The sequence below is a fragment of the Chrysochloris asiatica genome, unplaced genomic scaffold (assembly GCF_000296735.1).
Source record: "Chrysochloris asiatica unplaced genomic scaffold, ChrAsi1.0 scaffold00019, whole genome shotgun sequence".
In the NCBI taxonomy this organism is placed as follows: domain Eukaryota; kingdom Metazoa; phylum Chordata; class Mammalia; order Afrosoricida; family Chrysochloridae; genus Chrysochloris; species Chrysochloris asiatica.
The window spans coordinates 8,512,657-8,532,669 of record NW_006408537.1 but is presented as its reverse complement, the minus strand read 5'-3'; the positions used below and the strand labels follow the sequence as shown (position 1 = coordinate 8,532,669).

Here is a 20,013-nt window from a genome sequence, read left to right as displayed (position 1 = left end):
TTATTGTTGCTTAGCCAGCTGCACATGAGGTTAAGCAGATCAATCTTGTTGTTGTCTAGCCTTTTAAAATTTAGGACCATGGATAATCTGTAGGCTCCATTAGATCCCTGGGGTTGCTGAGTACCAGCAACCTTTTGCCTCTTTCAAGCAACTAGCCAGCTGTTCTCCACTTTCCCTTGAAGAGATTTGGGATTGGATTCCTCATGGGACAGATCAAACTTGTCTCTCAGCCCAAAGTGTTAAGCCTCCTTAGTCACAAGTTTTTCAGGTTTATGTTGTTAGGAATAGAATTTTTTTTAAAAAAACTCTGTGATATTATTTGTAAGCAGCATTATAAAAATACATGCAATATTTGATTCATTTCAGATGTTGGAACAGGATATTGCAGGGCGCCAGAGCAGTATAAATGCTATGAATGATAAAGTGAAGAAATTTATGGAAACAACAGACCCATCTACTGCATCCTCACTGCAAGCCAAAATGAAGGACTTGTCTGTCCGGTTTTCCGAAGCAAGTCATAAACACAAAGAAAAACTTGCCAAAATGGAGGCACTAAAAACCAAAGTAGAACTGTTTGAGAACCTCTCAGAAAAGCTCCAAACATTTTTAGAAACAAAATCTCAGGCTCTTACTGAGGCCGATGCTCCAGGAAAAGATGTTACTGAATTATCTCAGTATATGCAGGTATGTCTTCCTAATACGTACTAGGCTGATCAGGTATATTGATGGTTATGATGAGCTCATACAATTTTTGGCACAATTATAATAAACCATTATCATTTTAATTGCTTGTGCATTAGTAGAGGTCTATACTTTACTCCTTAAAAAATCTTAAACCCTATCTCTTCCTTGAAGCCTTTTCTTATTGATTAGAAATGAACACTATTCCATGTAAAACCAGTTGCTGTCAAACTGACTCTGGCTCATAGAAACCTCGTGTGTCAGAGTAGAACTGCAGTCCATAGGGTTTTCAATTACTGATGTTTTGGAAGTGGATGTTAGGCCTCCTGTCTTTCTAGATGCATCTGGGTGGAGTCAAATTTCTGCCTTTAGTTTAGCAACTGAGCATTTTAATCGTTTGTACTACCCAGAGACTTGTATTTCTCCTACATACAATTTCCAGATATCATGGTAATGGTAGTATAAATATCATCTTACATTCCAGAACCCACAAATAGACAAAATATACTCACTTTTAAATAATACGTATTGGGTGCTGTCTTAAATCACCTACCAGCTGTAGGTGATTTGATTTATATTTAGAGTGCTGATCATACAGGGAATTATTCTAGTATGAAAATCTAAATAAAGTCATTATAATGCCATGCATACTTCTGAATGAAATTTCATTTGAAGGTCTAGCCACATGTGTATTGACTGAATATATGATGTTTTATAGGAATCAACTTCTGAATTCTTAGAACGCAAGAAAGATCTTGAAGTTTTGCAGAGTGTCCTTAAAGAGATATCCAGTCATGGTTTACCAGGAGATAAAGCTCTTGTTTTTGAAAAAACCAATAACTTGTCAAAGCAGTTCAAGGAAATGGAGGAAACCATCAAAGAAAAGTAAGCATCACTTTTAAAAGAGTGGATTTCATTCTAGTTGATACTTGTTGACTTGAATGCCTTTTATTGATTTATGTAAATAGAAAAAGGAATTCTGAAACTTGAGAATAACCATAGTGCTAGTTTTTAATGCTTCTATATTTTGGTAATTTTTTCATGTTAAATTTAAGTGCATTATTTGTACAAGTATTTAAGAGAATACTTTTAGGTTAAAGTGGAAAGTGTTACTGTAAAAAAATGGTCGTGATTACATATTTTGAAAATGTCGTCTCTGAAGTCTTTGGAACATATTCGACAAAAATATGTTTGTAAGAAGACATTTCATAGTATTTTTACAAGGCTCAACTCAGAATAATGTGTGCTATTTCAGTATAGTTTTTAACGCCCCCCTTTGTTTGCTTCTTAAAATTATAGATAAGAAATAGTTCTATGAAAAAACAAGATAAGAAATAGGAGAATGTAGCTGAGTTACAAAGCTGTACAAGAATAAGGCTTAAGACAGACATTTTATGTATCTGATCTGATGTTAGTTTCTAACACCAGTCTGGATTTGCTTAAGTTTATATAGAAGAGCTCAAAAAGATAGAAAGTAGTTCTTTTTCTTTCAGCAATTCTTTATTTTTTTGATAATTCTCTACTTAAGGTAAACTCTACTCAAAGAGCTACATTTCCCACTCTGTCATATAGTATTCAGTTAACATTGTACAGAATAAAGGTCCTTGATTTTCTTAGGTAATCTATTACTTCTTTCAAATAGGTCTGATTAAAAAACTTCATGCTGTTGTTTTGTTAGGTGCCCTTGAGTTGGCTTCTAATCATATGTACAACAGAACAAAAAACTGCCAGTCCTGTGCCATCCTCACAATTGTTATATTTGAGATCATTGTTATTGCCACTGTATCAATCCATCTTCCTCTTTTTCGTTGGCCTTCCTTTTTACCAAGCATGATGTCCTTCTCCAGGGACTGGTCCTTCTTGACAGCATGTCCAAAGTCTCGCCATCATTGCTTCCAAAGAGCAATCCAGTTGAACTTCTTCCAAAACAGATTTGTTGGTGGTTTTGGTAGTCTATGGTACTTTCAATATTCTTCTGTATCACTATAATTCAATGCACCTGTTCTTCTGTGGCCTTCCTTTTTCATTGTCTAACTTTCACATGCATATGTTGTTGTTGTTGTTGTTGTTAAGTGCCTTTGAGTCGTTTTTGCCCATGGTGATCCTAGATAGGGTTTCTGAGGAGCGGCTGTTGAGCTTGAACCACCAACCTTGCGGTTCAAACTGACTTTGCAGTTTGCAGTTCGATGCAGTAACACACAGCACCACACCAGAACATGGTGTGGTTCAGGCGCACCTTAGCCCTCAAAAATGACTTTTTTGCTCTGTAGTACTTTAAAAGAGTTCTTTTGTAACAAATATGCCTAGTGAAATGTATTGTTTGATTCCTTGATGCCTTATAGTCATCAGTAATTAGCCCAGCTGCAATAAATTCTTATATGCCAGTATTCTACACACTTGCACATGTGCACACGTCATCCATTTGCCATATGTAACTGTCATCAGAATTGTTCATGTGCTGGACATGTGTGCCCTCCGTAGTGCTGAGAACACAGAGAGATTATAAAAGTTCATTGTGAAGTGTCTTGAGGATCTATAGGAAAAGCACCAATTACTGCTTTTCAAGTCAGTAGATTTCACCTCAGTTTTGCATCTTTAAATCTGTATTCCTGAAAGCACCAGTTTACCCATAAACTGACTGTTGTCTAATGTACAAACCACAAGGTGGCACTGTGTTTCCCTCATCTCTTTGATTTGTCCGTTTCCTCTGGTCCTATGCCTCCTGGCATGAAACATCTTATAAAGTGGCCAGATCAAAGCTCACTGAATCTAAATAATATTACAACTGTTTATATAGTCTTAGAGTGTATATAGTGATGTGAAGTGCCATTACATGTGTCGTGGATTTCTTAACTGTTCCTATGTTTATTGACAGCCCTTGCCTAAGGAATTAGCTTGATTTCACCTTCAACTATGAAACCTTTCCTCTGGTGTTCACAGGGGTTAGGTGTGGATGTGGAGATTGTTTTTCTGTCTCTTAACCTTGATTTAGGAATACTAGTTTTATTTATTAGTAATGAATCATTTCTTTAGCTTAAATTTTTATGTTTTTTGTTATCTAGAAAAGAAGCCGTGTGTTCTTGTCAAGAACAGATGGATGCTTTCCAAGTCCTTGTCAAATCATTAAAGTCATGGATAAAAGAAACAACTTCAAGGGTTCCCATTACGCAGCCTTCTTTTGGGGCAGAAGATTTAAGAAAATCTTTAGAAGAAGCTAAGGTAAATCATTATATATCATACTGACTTCTCATTTGCTTGTGTCAGTAATGAGAAATTTAAAGACTAATGGTTGATTTTTGTTTTGTTTTTTTCTTAAAATTCACATTATATATGAGGGGCCTTCCAAAAGTTTGTGGAAAAATTCCATTATCTTTCTATAAAATTTTAGAAGTCCTGTCATTTATATTTTGTATTTTGGTGATATTTGAAAATTCATGTTATGGAGTTAACTGCTCTTTTTAAGGAAGAACACTAACTTTCAATAATTAATGTTTTTTTTCGATATATTACTGACTTTTCCAGTATTGGAGTTTTCTTTCCCACCAAATCTCTACATAGTTCCAGTTGTTTTTGATGCCATTTTTCATGATATTAAGATCCTGCTCTTCTTTCAGAATCTTAACTCACTATAATCTATACTTGAAAATTTATTGAGTCACCAGCATAAATATTACACGTCTTTTGTCATTAGACTCAATTCATAAAATGTCTGCCAGAGCAGCTTATTTTTCATTCCAAATTTGTAGAGGTGTGTGTGGCGTTTTTTATTTATTTTTTTGATGTATTGAAAATTTGATGACTAAAGCTCACTGTTAAGTGGAGTTCCGAATTCTCGGGTTTTTTTTTTTTTCCAATTGTCCCTAGTACATTTTCTCTCTAGTGGCATGGCTGCTTTTTAGTACAATTTTCCAGATTTACAGTTGACAGTTACTTTGGAACCCAGGGCAGCTAGGGATAGACTGGCTTCCACTGTGCCTCGGAGCAGAATGCAGGCTGAGCTTTTCACTGCTAACAGCGTTAACAGTCACTCAGGCTGTTGGAACAAATAGGGATGGTACCTTCTCCCCCACTGTCCACCCACCAACAAATCAGGGCCCACAAACATCATTGCTGTAATATATGTTTAAGAAATTGGACTGTAACGCGCAACTTTAAAAATATTACGAGGACCGAAAAATAATGTGTTTTTATATCTTAAGACATTACAAGACAAGTGGACATTAAAAGCACCCGAGATTCAGAAAGTCAGCAACAGTGGGATGGCCCTATGTAACCTAATAAGTGCTGTGAGTACTCCTGCGAAAGCGCTAGCAGCAGTGAAATCAGGTATGTGTTCTCTTTTTATGACAAAAGCTAGGAATTCAAAAGCCAGGTTGTGTTTACTTATGTATCTGTAAAATAACCTCTGAAACAAAAAGTCAATGTGATAAGAAAGCTAGCATCTATAAACAGACTAAAGCTGCTACGGAAACGTATCTATACTAATAAAATTTCAAATACCTTTTAGGCTTAATTTAATAGAAGACTACACTGAAAATGTAGCCAAATTAATCATAAAGAACAAAGTGCAGTATTTTAGAGAAGGGACAAGTCAGATTCCAGTTTATTTGATTTTTTTTTACCATACTTAAATGGAGATAATAAAATTCTGTTTGAAATATTTCTTTTCACACTATAATGTTTGATGAAGAAATGAAACTGTAGTCTCCAGAAAAAAGAGAAGTGAGGTAAAGAAACAGGCTCTTTTCTGTACAGTGAATTGCTCTAATTTTTTTGCAGTCTACTTGATACTGTCCAGTATCCCCAAAGAAAACAATCACTTAATGTGTAGCCAGCATATTGAAATTATAATTGAAATTGAAAAGAAGAGCTACTCTTCTTGAGAGTCATGAATATACATTGACCTTAAATTAAATAATGTGTAGCTATAGTTTTAAGTTTAAAATATATTTATTTTATTTAAACATTATAGGGTTTTGTTTTGTTTTTAATGACCTAAGACTAAATAGAAGGCAAATCTCATATTATCTGAGTTCCTGAGTCTCCTCTATTGTTTATTTGATCAGCCCAGCCCCCCAGCTGTCTCGATTGTGATACTGATGTTCCTGCTGGGCCTCCCTCAACCCACCCTTTATTCCCCTCTATTAATCCCATTTCTGGGCATATTCTTCTTATACGTGGCGTAGTGATTTCTCACAATCAGTTTGAAAAAAAAAAAAACTCTTTTTTAAAAAAGAGTATTAATTGTATTGCTGTTGTTTATTTTGGTTCTTTATGTCCAGTTTACATTTGCAAATAAGTGAAAAAAAAATCTTTTTGTACTCTTGACAACTCCTAATCATGTTAGGAATTAATCGGCCCTTGGAAACCTTCTGTAGGGTCTCTATGAGTTGGAACAACAACATCTAGAAGATAGTTTCGTTTACATCTGAAGTGCCATTGTGTGTGATTTCTGTTTTAAAGAGGCAAAACCTAGAATAAAATTCAGCTCTTTAAATGTTTTTATTTGCTTGGATTTTTTTCTTATGTGGCTGATTTTGGAGAATGTCTTTGTGTTTTGAATAGAGAGCCAGTGGATGCTAGCATGAAAAAGATGAACTGTTTTTTTAATATTCTGATGATGAAAAAGGTACTAATTCTAGATGTTTATGTGATAAAAGAAAAATATTAAATAGCTGCTATTTCTAGATAATGGATTGTTGTTGTCATTAAGTGCCATTGAGTGGGTTCCACCTCAATAGCTTTAATTCCCTCATTGGTGTTAAGAGTTCGTGTTCTCACCATCATTAGTTCATCAGTTCAGTGGAAGTGTGATTCTTTTTGTCTATTCACTCAGCTGTAATCTGTGTGGCTGGGATTTAACTTGAGGTGAGCCATGAACCAAAGCTCAGGTACGCCTAACTGCTGCACTTTCCTATCTGGGTGCTAACATTATGTGGAGTCTGCAATAGGTGGTGTTATTTTCCTTTAAATTTTTTTCCATGCTTTTTTTTTCTTTTTGGCATAATTCTGCCTTATTGCATTATTAAGCCCATGATAACACTGTGTAAATGCTTGTTGAGCAAGCACCAGAGAATTTTCAACTTAAGTAAAGCAGTCATTGTTTTGACAACTATTTGTATTTCATTCGATACACTTAAGTGAGGGAGTTTATAAGTTGTGGAAAAATTCCATGATCTTTTCATTCCATTTATCCACAAACTGTCTGAAGCCCCCTGGTATAGTGAGTACTTTCTGAACTTCAAAGACTTTATCACTAAATTGACTTCAGCAATAGAATAATTGTGTCAGTATTTATTTATACATTAATATGCAATGATTAATTTACAGAATAAAAACTTACTGAAGCTCTGGACTATTGTGTTACTACTTTAAGAATACATTTTATATAGAAGAGAGAACATTTGATCTTTAAGTTTGGAATCTTCACTTGACTTTGAAATTGAATCAATAACTTACATTTCCAAATAAAAATAACATTTTAAAATATCACTATGTATGTGATTTATGATTTGCCAATCATGTGATTTATGATTTACAAAGCTGACAGCACTTAACAACAACAACAACAACTATAATGTGTATGATTTAAAGCTAGTTACTATAATGTATAAAAGTACCGTAGAGTTTTTTGATTACTTAAGTGCTAATATTTTTACAGGTAGTGCAATATTAAATGGTGAGGGAACAGCCGCAGATACTCAGGAATTTCTGGCAAATAAAGGTGAGTAATAACTTTAAATGGTTACTGATTATAAAGTAGTTTGGTTAGTCTCGTTTTGGTTCCGAGAAAATCTTTCTAGAGTCCTACAATATTTATGTAGAAATTTCAAAATCAAATAAAAATGATGTGACCATAGATATTATATATATGTATCATATATCATATGTAAAGTTCATTCATCTGAAATTAATAAAATCCATTATTTCAGTTTAGTACTTGGATTTGTTTTCTTCTTTTTTGTTAATTTAAAATATTTTACCGCTTGGGTTAAAAGTATTGGAATTTTTTTGTTGAATTTGTAACCTTGGGAGTTGTTAAGTAACATTCTGTGGTTTTAGTTTTTTATTCCATTTATTAGTTTTTTTCACTTGTATTATGAAATACTCCTAAATTATTTCTATTATCGTAGCATTATAAGATCTACCCTTTGAAAAATTCTGTGACTTTATGATACTCAGATATTCATTTAGTATTAATAATACCATGTAAAACTTGAACTTTCATTTTTAGAAGTCTGTTTTAAGAGTGCTGAAACTATGTCAGTATTTATTTATATAAATCAATATATATATTGTTTGTTTACTTCTAGGATTAACATCTATTAAAAAGGATATGACGAACATAAGTCACAGTTATGAAGATCTTGGCCTCTTACTCAAGGACAAAATAGCTGAATTGAATACTAAGCTCTCCAAACTGCAAAAGGCTCAGGAAGAATCAAGTGCAATGATGCAGTGGTTACAGAAAATGAACAAAACAGCAAAAAAATGGCATCAGACACCTACACCTACAGATAGTGAAACGGTGAAGACTCAAGTTGAACAAAATAAGGTATGTTTTATAAGTATACCTACTGAGGACATGAAAGAGAACAGATTAGCATTCACAACTGAGCCTTGGTTGTCAGGAACCACTGACTTCTAGCTGTATCACTTTCAGTAAATGATTTATCAGTTTTGTTTAATGTGACTTTCTGTTGAGAGTGCTGATAATAACTAACCTTTTTTTTTGTATGTGAACGTTGTAAGCATGAGTGAACTGTTGAGTAGGGCTTTTGCCATATTTAAATCAGCTTTGTTGTTAAGTGCCGTGGAGTCGCTTCCGACTCCTAGTGACCCTGTGTAGGGTTTCCAAGAAGTGGCTGGTGAGTTTAAACCACCAACCTTGTGGTTCAAACTGACCTTGAGTTCCACTGAGATATTAATTGATTAACCATAACAAAAGATTTATCTAAGGACTAAAGTATTATTAGTATTGGACTCCTGGTGTGACACTGTAGGATCAGCACTGAACTGTGAACCACAAGGTTGGTGGTTCAAACCCACCAGCTGCTCCTCAGAAACCCTATACAGGGTCGCTATGAGTCGGAACTGACTCCACGGCACTTAACAAAAACAATTGTGCCTTCCCCTTTCTTTAATGGATGATATTTCATTGGGAAAATAGTCTTACAGCTTGAGAATAATACAATATTCTTCCTCAGTAAAAGGAACTGGACTCATTGTCTCTATGGCTGTTTGTTCCTTTTTTGTGAGATTCCTTCATCAGATAGTTGAAGGCTAGCTAAGAAGAAGAATGTTAAATAATTAAATCCTGAATTCAGGTCCTCACCTACTTTAGCATTTCATGGTGGATTTCCCCCCCTCTTTTGGCCAGGCTAGAGAAAAACACTTTCTATTATAATTATATTTTTTGTCTTTTGATTTCTACATTCTTTAATGTAGTTACTATAGTATTTATTTTTTTGTTGTTAGTCATTTGAGGCAGAATTGAAGCAAAATGTAAATAAAGTGCAGGAATTGAAAGACAAATTGATGGAACTATTGGAGGAAAATCCAGATACTCCTGAGGCTCCCAAATGGAAACAGATGTTGGCAGATATAGGTATGTTGTATTAGTTGTTCTTTAGTCCCAGAACAGAAATTCGATCATTTTCTATTTTTATCATCATTTTTATCTGAAAACGTTATTCAACAACCTCACGCAATTTAAAAATTGATTTAATGTTTCAGAATCTGTTTTTGTATATTTAACTGTCATTTCAGATTATATTGTGCTAAGAATTGACATATCTTGTTTTTTCTTGCTAAAACAGGAACTAAGTTTATATTTATGAAGGCAGTTGATACTATAATAAAATGTGCACTGAATAATGTTTCATATTGCTCATTTACTTTTAATTTAAATATTCCTCTTATTTGTTATATGGAAATAATGACTCCTTTTGTTTTTTGTGTGTTTTTTGATGCAATTACTTTCAGACTTCTGCAACCTTATGTAAAAGTTGTTGAGGGCCAAAATAGAGCTCTTGCATTGGTGTAAGGCTTTATGATCAAGGATACAAGACAGCTAAGAAAGTTACAAGAGATCACTGTGAATTATTCCATCTCAGTGACGTGGAGGAGATGAAACAATGGATGAAAGAAATAAAAAAAAGTTAGAAAAAGCTACTGGTTTAGAGAGTAATAAGTGAATTTTTATTTTATAATGTTGAGTTGAAAAGGTTGACGAACTATCCAAGCGCAACTTTCCAGCAGCTGTTTACTGACATTCAACATGAAGAGTAGAAAATGATTGTGGGGTAGACAGACCAAACATGGGAGTCATTTGCTTAGAACTGACCATTGAAATTTGTTCGTTGTTTCAATAGGTCAGTGATGGCTAACTAAAAAGACTACAGAGAACCTTTAGAAAGGATGATGAGGAAACCCAAGATCCTGTTTGATTTAAGGAATATTTTATATTCTACAAGAGCTTGAAAATGAGATTCAAATTCATTTTTCTCTTCTTGCTATTTAACTGACCTACAACACCAGTAACATCTGCACCATTAAGTGCATTTAGGTTAGGCCTTTAATCAGACATAGTGGTGGAGTAATTAATCATTACTTATCACTTTTAATTATATCATATAGTCTTCCTAGATATAGCCACCTCAAATGCATCAAACCTAATTTCATCTTTCATCTTTTAAATTTTTTTAAAGATTCTAAATGGCAGGAACTCAATCAATTAACAGTTGATAGACAACAAAAACTGGAAGAATCCTCTAATAATCTAACCCAATTCCAGACTGTAGAGGCCCAGCTAAAACAGTGGCTACTGGAAAAAGAACTGATGGTCAGTGTTCTTGGGCCCTTGTCAATTGACCCAAATATGCTAAACACTCAGAGGCAGCAAGTGCAGGTGAGTATTACCTAATGAGCTATCTTGTGTGCAGCATCTTTTCTTAACAAAACAACTGTTTTCATTATAAATACATTTGTTTGGACAGTATATGCTTTAACTGATTCAACATGTATTCATAATGTTCAGAACCTCCTAAAAAACCATCGTGAGATTAGTGGGAAATCCCCAGAGAGCTAAAGCTATGAGGCACACATTCTAATGTACTGTATTTGATCTTATGAGTGAGTCAAGTCCCCAAAATTTCAGTCATATTGTGGTTTGTGCAGTCCCTGTTAAAAAAAAGAGCAGTCTTTGAAGTATTAATATGATTGTGTGTGTAGTAACATTTTTATGAGAAGCTAATATATACTTTTATTATTTAGAAATTACTCCTTTGAGGTTTTATTCATTTTGAGTGTAGTAGTAGATAATGAAACTTTAAAGTCATACAGTTCAGCTTTGAGGAGGAGAGACAGAAAAAGAGGAGGACAAAGGATCAAGGAAAGCAGGGAAGGAATCTTGAAACCCAATGGATTAGTTATGCTAGTCTAATTATAAAGCAGATAAATCTGCAAGGGGGAAAACAATCCATAAAATTTAAGTCCGCTGTAATACCAGAAGCTCCATGTGGTTTCAGTTAGATTTCTTTCTGTATGAGAGGTGGCTTTTGAGAAGTGGGACTGAGTCTCTAAGTTCAAAATCTAAATCCGTCTTGGTAATTTAGAGTCACCTGCTGCAAGTTGACACATATTTTTAATCTGAGGAGAATGGAAATAAAGAGCAAAATAAATGTTTGGGGGGAATAATTGCTGCTCGTCTTGGTAGCCTCCCAGGAATAACGCTGTTAATGACTGAAAGAAGGAAATTTCAGGATCATTCATTATATAATAAGAATAAGAGTCATGTGGCGCCTGTTCATTCTGAGCAATGTGATTTATTGGCTAAAATCTTTATAATAAAGTCAACAAATATCAATAAATCTTATTACAGTAAAAAGATGTTGTAAATCAAGGCACCCTGAGCTAATGCATTCTAATACTATTACCACTATGCATTTCCTTTGAAATGCTGCTATGGAGTTTTTCTAAAAAGGCTACAAAGAGAAAAATAAGTAGGGGGAAAAAAACGAAATAAATTCGATGTTCGTGCGATGTGAACTTGCCCAATAGCAATGTTTCTCTTTTGTATATGGATTTTGTACATGAATTTTTTATTTTGCCTAGACTATAAAAATATTTATTCTATTCCTTTTCCCCTCTGGGGGGATGCTATTTTAGACAAAATTATTATCTCTGTGAAGTCCCACCAGTCTTGAAATATAAACTAGGAAAACTATAGGCATTAAGATATGGACTTTACATACCACTTCTATCTGCTTAGAAACATAAAGCTATGTTTTTTTAAAATAATGTATTAACCAATCAATCAATGTTTATTTACTCTCATTACTTCAGATTCTGTTGCAAGAATTTGACACTCGGAAACCACAGTATGAACAGTTAACAGTAGGTGCTCAGAGTATTCTGAGCAGGCCTGGGGAACACGCTTCTTTGCATGGGATTGTGAAAGAGCAACTATCGACTGTGACCCAAAAATGGGAAAGCCTAACTGGACAACTGAATGACAGATGTGACTGGATTGGCCAAGCCATTGTTAAAAGCACACAGTATCAAAGCCTGCTGAGAAGCCTTTCTAATAAGCTGAGTGACTTGGACAATAAACTCAGCACCAATCTGGCTGTGAGCACACACGCTGATGCTATGAACCAGCAGTTGGAAACAGCCCACAAAATGAAGCGGGAAATTGAGCAGGAAGGGAAGCAAATAAAGGCAGCCCAGACACTATGTGAGGAATTGTCAGCTCTGGTTAAAGAAGAATACTTGAAAGCAGAACTTACTAGGCAACTAGAAGGCATCTTAAAATCATTTAAGGATATTGAAAAAAAAGCAGGTTTGTCTCTCTTTTTAGTAGGTGTATCTCCTGGTCCAAAATAGATGCCATGTATTGCCTGGGTGGTGCAAACGGCTAACCAAAATGTTGGAAGAAAGGGCTGGCAATCTATTTCTGAAAAAATAAGCCACTGAAAACCCCACGAAACACAGTTCTAACCTAATTCTCCACAAATCAGATTGGACAGCTGGTTAACTAGTTAAGGAGACCCTGCTCCCATTGAAAAGGATAGATGACAAGGAAACTGATCATAGAGGAATAAAGAGCAGCTCTGTGTTCTTAAAAGCACACAATGTTAGCATAATTGTACATTATCCTAATGACTCTCTGCAGACTCAGTTTGCAAAACTCCATTTATGAGAGACCATTAAAATTTCAGGTGTTCCAAATATGGCTTTTAAAATAAGATATAAAACATCTTCACTCTGTAAACACATATATTTTTTTTTTTTTTTTTTTTTGTCACCAGAAAAACAGATGAATACAGTTATTAAAAAGACTCTGGCATTTTCTTCTGTGTTACTGCTTTGTATGCTTTCTGTCACTGAGACATTTCTCTGGAACATTTTTTCTAAGAGAAGCATTTGGTACTGTTTTCCTTTCTTACCTAAGCAGCCATAACTCCATGAGAGGTATGGCAGTATTTGTCAGAGGCAGTGGTAGTGAGCTCATCATGCATGAACTACAGAAGGGCCTGCCAAAGAAGAACACATTTTGCTGCCGCATTTATTTTGTTTGAAAAATGGCACAGTACCTTGCACATAGTAGATACTCATTTCAAATTTTTTTGTTGTTTGGATTTTTTAATTGATCGTAGTTGTTAAGTCTCATCAAGTTGGTTCTGACTCAGAGCCACTCTGTAGAGGAAAGGGTTGGGTTCCAGTGTTGTAAATCTTTGCGGGATCAGAAACCCTCACCTTTCTTTCAGGGAGCCACTAGAGGGCTTGAACTGCTGACTTTGTAAGTCTAGTACTTATCTTACAGAACCACCATGCTTCCCTTAATCCTAGTGGTTATGTGCTGTCTAGTTAGTTCTAACTCATAGTGACTCTACATAGGGTTTCTGAGGCTGTAAATCTTTATGGCAACAGATAGCCTTATCTTTCTCCTGAGGAGTAGCTGGTAGATTTGAACTGCTGACCTTGAGGTTAGCAGCCCATCTTGTAATCCACTGTGCTACCTTTTGATCATAATAGTCATTTCAAATTTATACCTTTATTCTGGCATAATATTGATAATAAATGTTAGCTGTTACTTATTGTTAGGAGCCCTGGTGGCACAAAGGATAAATGCTTGGCTGCATGGTTGACAGTTATGAACTGAAAGTTTGGCATTTGAACTCACCAAGCCTCTCTGCAAGAAAAAGACCTGACAATCTGCTTCCATAAATACCACAACCCCAAACACTTGATGGTACAGTTTTGTTCATTCACAGTGGGCCACTGTGAGTCGAAAATGCAGTCGGTGGCACCTCACAACAATAGTATTTGTATTAATCCTACTGTTATTAACGCTTGAATGATACATGCATTAAGATATGGACTACATATGCTAGCATTTAATCCCCACCACAGCTGTATGAAAGGAGCCATGATAGCATAGTGGATTACAAGATAGTCTGCTAACTGCAAGCAAGGTCAGTAGTTTGAATCTACTAGTTGCTCCATGGGAGAAAGATGAGACTTTCTGCTCCCATGAAGATTTTCAACCTAGGAAACCCTGTGAAGGGCTGCTAAGTGAGAACCAACTCCACAGCACACAACCACCACTGCAGCTCTATGAGTTACCTACTGTTAATATTTCTGTTTTCCATTTGAAGAAATGAGATTTAGTAGTTTAATCATTTACCCAGAGAACTTAAGAGGTTGAGTCAGCATCCAAACTCATGCATTTTCTAAGTGCTATATTATATTGTCTCCATGAAATGCAAAAATTATAGAAGTAAAAACATAATCTTTGTTAAGAAAGGAATAATTTAAGAAAGGAATAATTTATCAATGTAGCCTAGAACTGTAAACAGTAATCACTCCCCGAACTTGAATGGAGATGACGTTAGAGACTGTATATGGTATGGCTGCCTTCGTCCACCATGTATGTACCTTTATGAATTTTCACTTATTCCCATAGTAATCTCCTTTTTCCCTCTCATCTACCTCCTATTTCTTTGCTTAGGTTTCTCTTTTATTCTTATTGTTCCTGTCTTATGAGACAGGAACTCCATTTCTTCTTGCATCAATAACTTAAGCCCACTTGTAGTTCTGAAAGTGCTTTTTGTTGTTGTTAAGTGCCATGGAGTTGGTTCTGGGTCATAGCAACCTTGTCTAGGGTTTCTAAGGAGTAGTTGTTGGGTTTGAATCATGGACTTTTGTGGTTAACACTCCAGAGCTTACCCTACAGTGCCATACTAGTCAGTGGTATAAGCCCTCAATTTTATAATTCTGTGCATTCTCTGATTTTATCTTGGTCTTTTATAGATTAAATGAACATATTAATGTTAAACATATCTGCCATTTCATTTCTAGAGAATCATGTCCAACAACTACAGTCAGCCTGTGCAAGCTCTCATCAATTTCAGCAAATGTCCAAAGATTTTCAGGCTTGGCTGGATACAAAGAAAGAAGAGCAAAGTAAGGCTCACCCAATATCAGCCAAACTCGATGTTCTGGAGTTATTAATTAAGGATCAGAAAGACTTTAGTAAAATGTTGACTGTGCAATCTAATATTTATGAAAAAACCATCACAGACGGTGAAAACCTGTTATTAAAGACTCAAGGGACTGAAAAGGCAGCCTTACAGTTACAGCTTAACACTATTAAAGCTGACTGGGAAGAACTTAACAAACAGGTGAAAGAAAAAGAAGACAAACTAAAAGATACACTGGAGAAAGCCCTCAAGTATAAAGAGCATGTAGATACTCTCCATCCATGGATAGAAAAATGTCAAACCAACCTAGAAGAAATACAGTTTTCCTTGGATCCTGATGAAACAGAGAATTCTATGGCCCAATTAAAGTCTCTACAAAAAGAAATGGACCAGCACTTTGGGATGGTAGAATTACTAAACAATGCAGCCAATAGCTTGCTCAGTGTCTGTGAGACAGATAAAGAGGTTATTACAGATGAGAAAGAATTGCTGAACCAGAAGGTAGACATGGTCACTGAACAACTTCACAGTAAGAAAATCTCTCTAGAGACCATGGCCCAGAAATTTAAAGAATTTCAAGACATTTCCAAAGAAGCTAAAAGGCAGCTTCAGTGTGCAAAAGAACAACTGGATGTCCATGATTCTCTCGGACCTCAGGCTTGTAGTAACAAATACCTAACTATGTTGCAGACTCAGCAGAAATCACTTAAAACCTTGAAGCATCAGGTAGATTTGGCCAAAAGACTTGCACAGGACCTTGTGGTAGAAGCCTCAGACTCAATGGGCACCTCTGATGTCTTATTACAAGCAGAATCTTTAGATCAAGAACATAATACATTAAGCCAGCAGGTGGATGAAAAGTGTTCATTCTTAGAAACCAAGCTTCAGGGCATCGGGCATTTCCAGAATACCATCCGAGAAATGTTTTCTCAGTTTGCAGAGTTTGATGATGAACTAGATAGTATGGCTCCCGTGGGGAGAGATGCAGAAACACTGCAAACACAAAAGGAGGCTATTAAAGCCTTTCTGAAGAAACTAGAAGCCCTCATAGCAAGCAATGCCAATGCCAATAAAACCTGCAAGATGATGCTGGCCACAGAGGAAGCCTCTCCTGACCTTGTTGGAATCAAAAGGGATGTGGAGGCTTTAAGTAAACAATGCAACAAGTTACTAGACCGAGCAAAAGCCAGAGAAGAGCAGGTTGAAGGGACAATTGAGCGTCTCAAAGAATTCTACTGCAAATGGAAAGAATTTTCTACTCTACTTCAGAAAGCTGAGGAACATGAAGAATCACAAGGCCCTGTTGGTATGGAGACAGAGACAATTAACCAACAGCTTAATGTATTCAAGGTAGGGAATTCTTCACTTTTACGGATTGTTTTTTTTTATTAAAAATAAATTTATCATTGGTACAGAAGGAAGATTGCCCATTTTTTAGAACCTTCCATATGACTATTATACAGTATTTGAACCTGAGTAAGCATATTTGGAGGAGCCCTGGTGGTGAAGTGGTTAAGCACTTGGCTGATAACCGAAAAGTTGGTGGTTCAAACCCATCAGCCTCTTCGGTGGTGAAAAATGTGGCAATCTGCTTCCATAAAAATGTATAGCTTTGGAAACCAATATTGGGAGTTCTACTCTAATCTTTAAAGGTTGGTTAGTTATGAGTTGCCATGGACTCAAGGACAAGGGGGCATCACAGGAAAGCATGCACAGGGGTATGCTCAGGCACATGTTCCAAACTTTCTGGGGATTTGGGCTCTCATGGAGTAAGGCCTGAGATAACACTAGGAGGTCAAAGGCATGCTTGAAAAAGTCCTACACAAGCTTAAAATTGGCATCAAGAACTCTGTTTTGATGTCATTCAGAACTGAATTTTGGAGCAATCAGGGTCATATCTTGAACTCTGCGGCAGAGGCCAGTCCGTAATCAAATGAGCTTGTTCTCTTGGTGTTTGTCTCCCAGTTATTTCTTCTTTGGTGACCCAGTAGGTTTTCTTGCTGCTACACTGTAGCCGTCTTACCCTTCTTAGTTTAATTTCTTTTGTAAAAGTCTTTCTTCCAAAGTTCAGATTTTTAAAGGCATAGTGGAGTTCCATGTTATAACCCTTTCTTTTTTAATAAAACGAAGACCTTGGACTCATGCCCCAGAGGATTAAGAGTAAAGTATTTCTAGTTAAACTGTAAACTCCTCAGTGCACAGAAAGACCTGCCACTTGGTAATGCTCAATGTATGCTTAATGAATAGAATATATTAGATAACAATGGTGGACTAGCTGCAGTATCATTAGATCTACCCTCATTTGAGAGCGTGAGAGTAGATGTCCTAGCTCACCAGTAAACAGAGATCACCCTAAATATTGAATAATTGCCACATGGGACTAATATGAAGCTTTGCCATTGCTGTGGGTGCTTTTCTATAAGTTTTCCTTTTTGGTCAAGACTGGTGAAGATATTGCAGTTGCATCGTCAGCGCATGGAGGATAAAATATGACAAAAAACCATTTAAAAAACTATAATTTATTTCTGATGAAAAATGAATAGAAGTCATCTGAATTCCAAACTTTATGCTGTTTTATTTGACATAGTTCATATGCTCTAGGCTATTGGGTTTTTTTTAAAAATCACCTATTGCTGTTTCTCCTTGCCCTCCTTCATACTATTACTGTGATTGTTATTTGTTGTTTAGAAAGTTTCTCTGGAGTTTGGTTTCTTCAGAGCTCTGAAGAATCTGTGAATCTGTTTTTAGATGTTGTTTCTTGAAGGTGAAGAAACTTTACTTACTGTTCACTGCAGTTTCTGTATTACTCCATCAAATTTTCCTATTTTTGATTTGAAAAATAAAGATTCCATAAGAGAAAGTTTTGTATCAGAAAAGCTAAGTTCTGTGACAATTCCTGCATCCAAAAGCCAGAGCAGAGTTTCCTCAGACAGAAACTTCTAGAATTTTCTATAGAACCCTCACAAAACTAAAGCACTCTCACTTTCCTAACAAAATGTAACTGGCTTCAGTGTCTTCATGAAACATGATCATTTCTTTAGGTTTTTGTGTAGAGAAAAATGCAGGCCTTCATTTCTCTTCATTACTTCAATTACTTTTGAGAAAATGAACAAAAGCAGTAATATTGATGCTATTTGTAGAAGCCCCCCGACTTGTGCTCCTAGCAGGAGTAGAGTGAATGTTGTAGCCCCCAATGTGGAGAATGATTTTGAAAGTAAAAAAATAATAATAATCATAATAAATCAAGAGGCAGAAGTTGCTCAATCATCATTGCTTTGAAAGTGTTTTTCAAACTGAAAGCACAAAATAAGCAGCCCCATTCATAGTTATAGGGATTGTATTACTTGATTGAGAAGAAAATAAAGTGGTCATTTCTCCTAAAATAGGCCAGTTGTCCTGCTTTGTTTGTCTGTTTTCTGATTGCTTTGAAGGGCAGTTAATTGAAGTATAAGGAACATCATCACATGCTTTCATTATCTTGAAACCTAGTTTTATGCAAACTCTGTCCACCTCCAAATATGTACCTTGTACCTGTGGATGTGATCCTGTTTGGAAATAGAAGTTTTCTTTTGATATGTTAATGGTGTCATATAAGAATAGGGTGGGTCCTAAACATAATCACATCTGAGTTGTAAGAACAGAACAGACCCAGAGACATGCACAGAGGGAAGAGATGCCATATGAAGAATGAACTACAAGTAAAGAAATGCCACAGATTGTGAGCAGACACCTGAAAGTAGGAGAGAGACCCACAGTAGGAATTGTCACTGAAACCCTGATTTGGACTTTTAGTCTCTAAACTGAGAAAATAAATTTCTGGTTTGTAAAGGCACCCATTTGTGGCATTTCTGTTAGGCAGCCCTAGGTAACTTAGGCAGCCACTGGCTGAAAACAAGTTTTTAAGTGGAAAAATCATCTGTATTTAATATGCATATTTCATTGTCATAGGTAAAAACCAATAAGAACCTGATTATAGTAAATAAAGATGGTTGCTTATACCACCACTAATTCTAATTACTTGAGTGTGAATGTAGTTAAAAAATAGTTATAACAGTTAACCTTTGTCTTGGGCTTGTTATTGTTGTTAAGTGCCCTTGAGTTGGTTCTGATTCATAATGACCCTGTTTAGGGTTACCAAGCCTGTAAATCTTTACAGGAGCCAAAGCCTCATCTTTCTCCCAGAGAGCAGCTGGTGGACTCAAGCTGCCAACCTTGTCATTAGCCCAGTGCGCATCCTACAGAGCCACCGCGCTCCTGTCTTGGGCTTACTATATGTAAAGCTCTCTACCTTTAATCCTATTAACAGTCATGAAAATAAATGGTATTATTAGCTTCATCACTAAGAAACATACCTCAGGAGGTTAAGTGACTTGCCCAAGGTCACACAGGTAGTGTTAGAGCTTGCATGTTTTGATGAAAATAATGCTGTGCTTTGTGTCAACCTTATTCATCATAGTTTACATCTAGTATTTTCTCTGGGAAATGATTAAACCATCTTTCCTTTAGCCAAATTTATACACCTGAATAACCAGCCATTGTGTAGTTAAATCCAAAACACTGGGACTGTTCCACCCACTTAGTGAAAATGTTGTGTGAAATTAGCTGTTATAAGAAGCAGATGACATAAATGTGAATGGAAGAATCTTAGAATATAATGTTATAAAGATGCTTATAAAGATAATATCGATCATGTGGTGGTGTGCTATGGAGCTGGTTCTGACTCATAGTGACCTTGCATAGAATTTCCAAGACTGTAACTCTTTATGGGAGCAGAAAGCTTCATCTTTCTCCTGCAGTGCGGCTTGTAGTTTCAAACTATTAACCTTGAGGTTAGCAGCCTAACTTG

The 20,013-nt window shown here is 35.8% G+C and overlaps 1 protein-coding gene across 4 annotated transcripts in view; it reads left to right on the top strand.

Annotated features, from left to right (window-relative positions):
- The window catches only part of DST (dystonin), a 626,281-nt gene that overhangs the window by 489,447 nt on the left and 116,821 nt on the right, over positions 1 to 20,013 (top strand). For all 4 annotated transcript variants that reach the window (XM_006835734.1, XM_006835735.1, XM_006835736.1 and 1 more), the window contains 10 exons: positions 367 to 684; positions 1,400 to 1,566; positions 3,744 to 3,900; positions 4,881 to 5,007; positions 7,343 to 7,405; positions 7,995 to 8,236; positions 9,160 to 9,289; positions 10,392 to 10,591; positions 12,028 to 12,523; positions 15,046 to 16,517. In XM_006835734.1, coding sequence (XP_006835797.1) covers positions 367 to 684; positions 1,400 to 1,566; positions 3,744 to 3,900; positions 4,881 to 5,007; positions 7,343 to 7,405; positions 7,995 to 8,236; positions 9,160 to 9,289; positions 10,392 to 10,591; positions 12,028 to 12,523; positions 15,046 to 16,517 — 3,372 coding nt within the window. The remainder of the gene's footprint in view (positions 1 to 366; positions 685 to 1,399; positions 1,567 to 3,743; positions 3,901 to 4,880; positions 5,008 to 7,342; positions 7,406 to 7,994; positions 8,237 to 9,159; positions 9,290 to 10,391; positions 10,592 to 12,027; positions 12,524 to 15,045; positions 16,518 to 20,013) is intronic.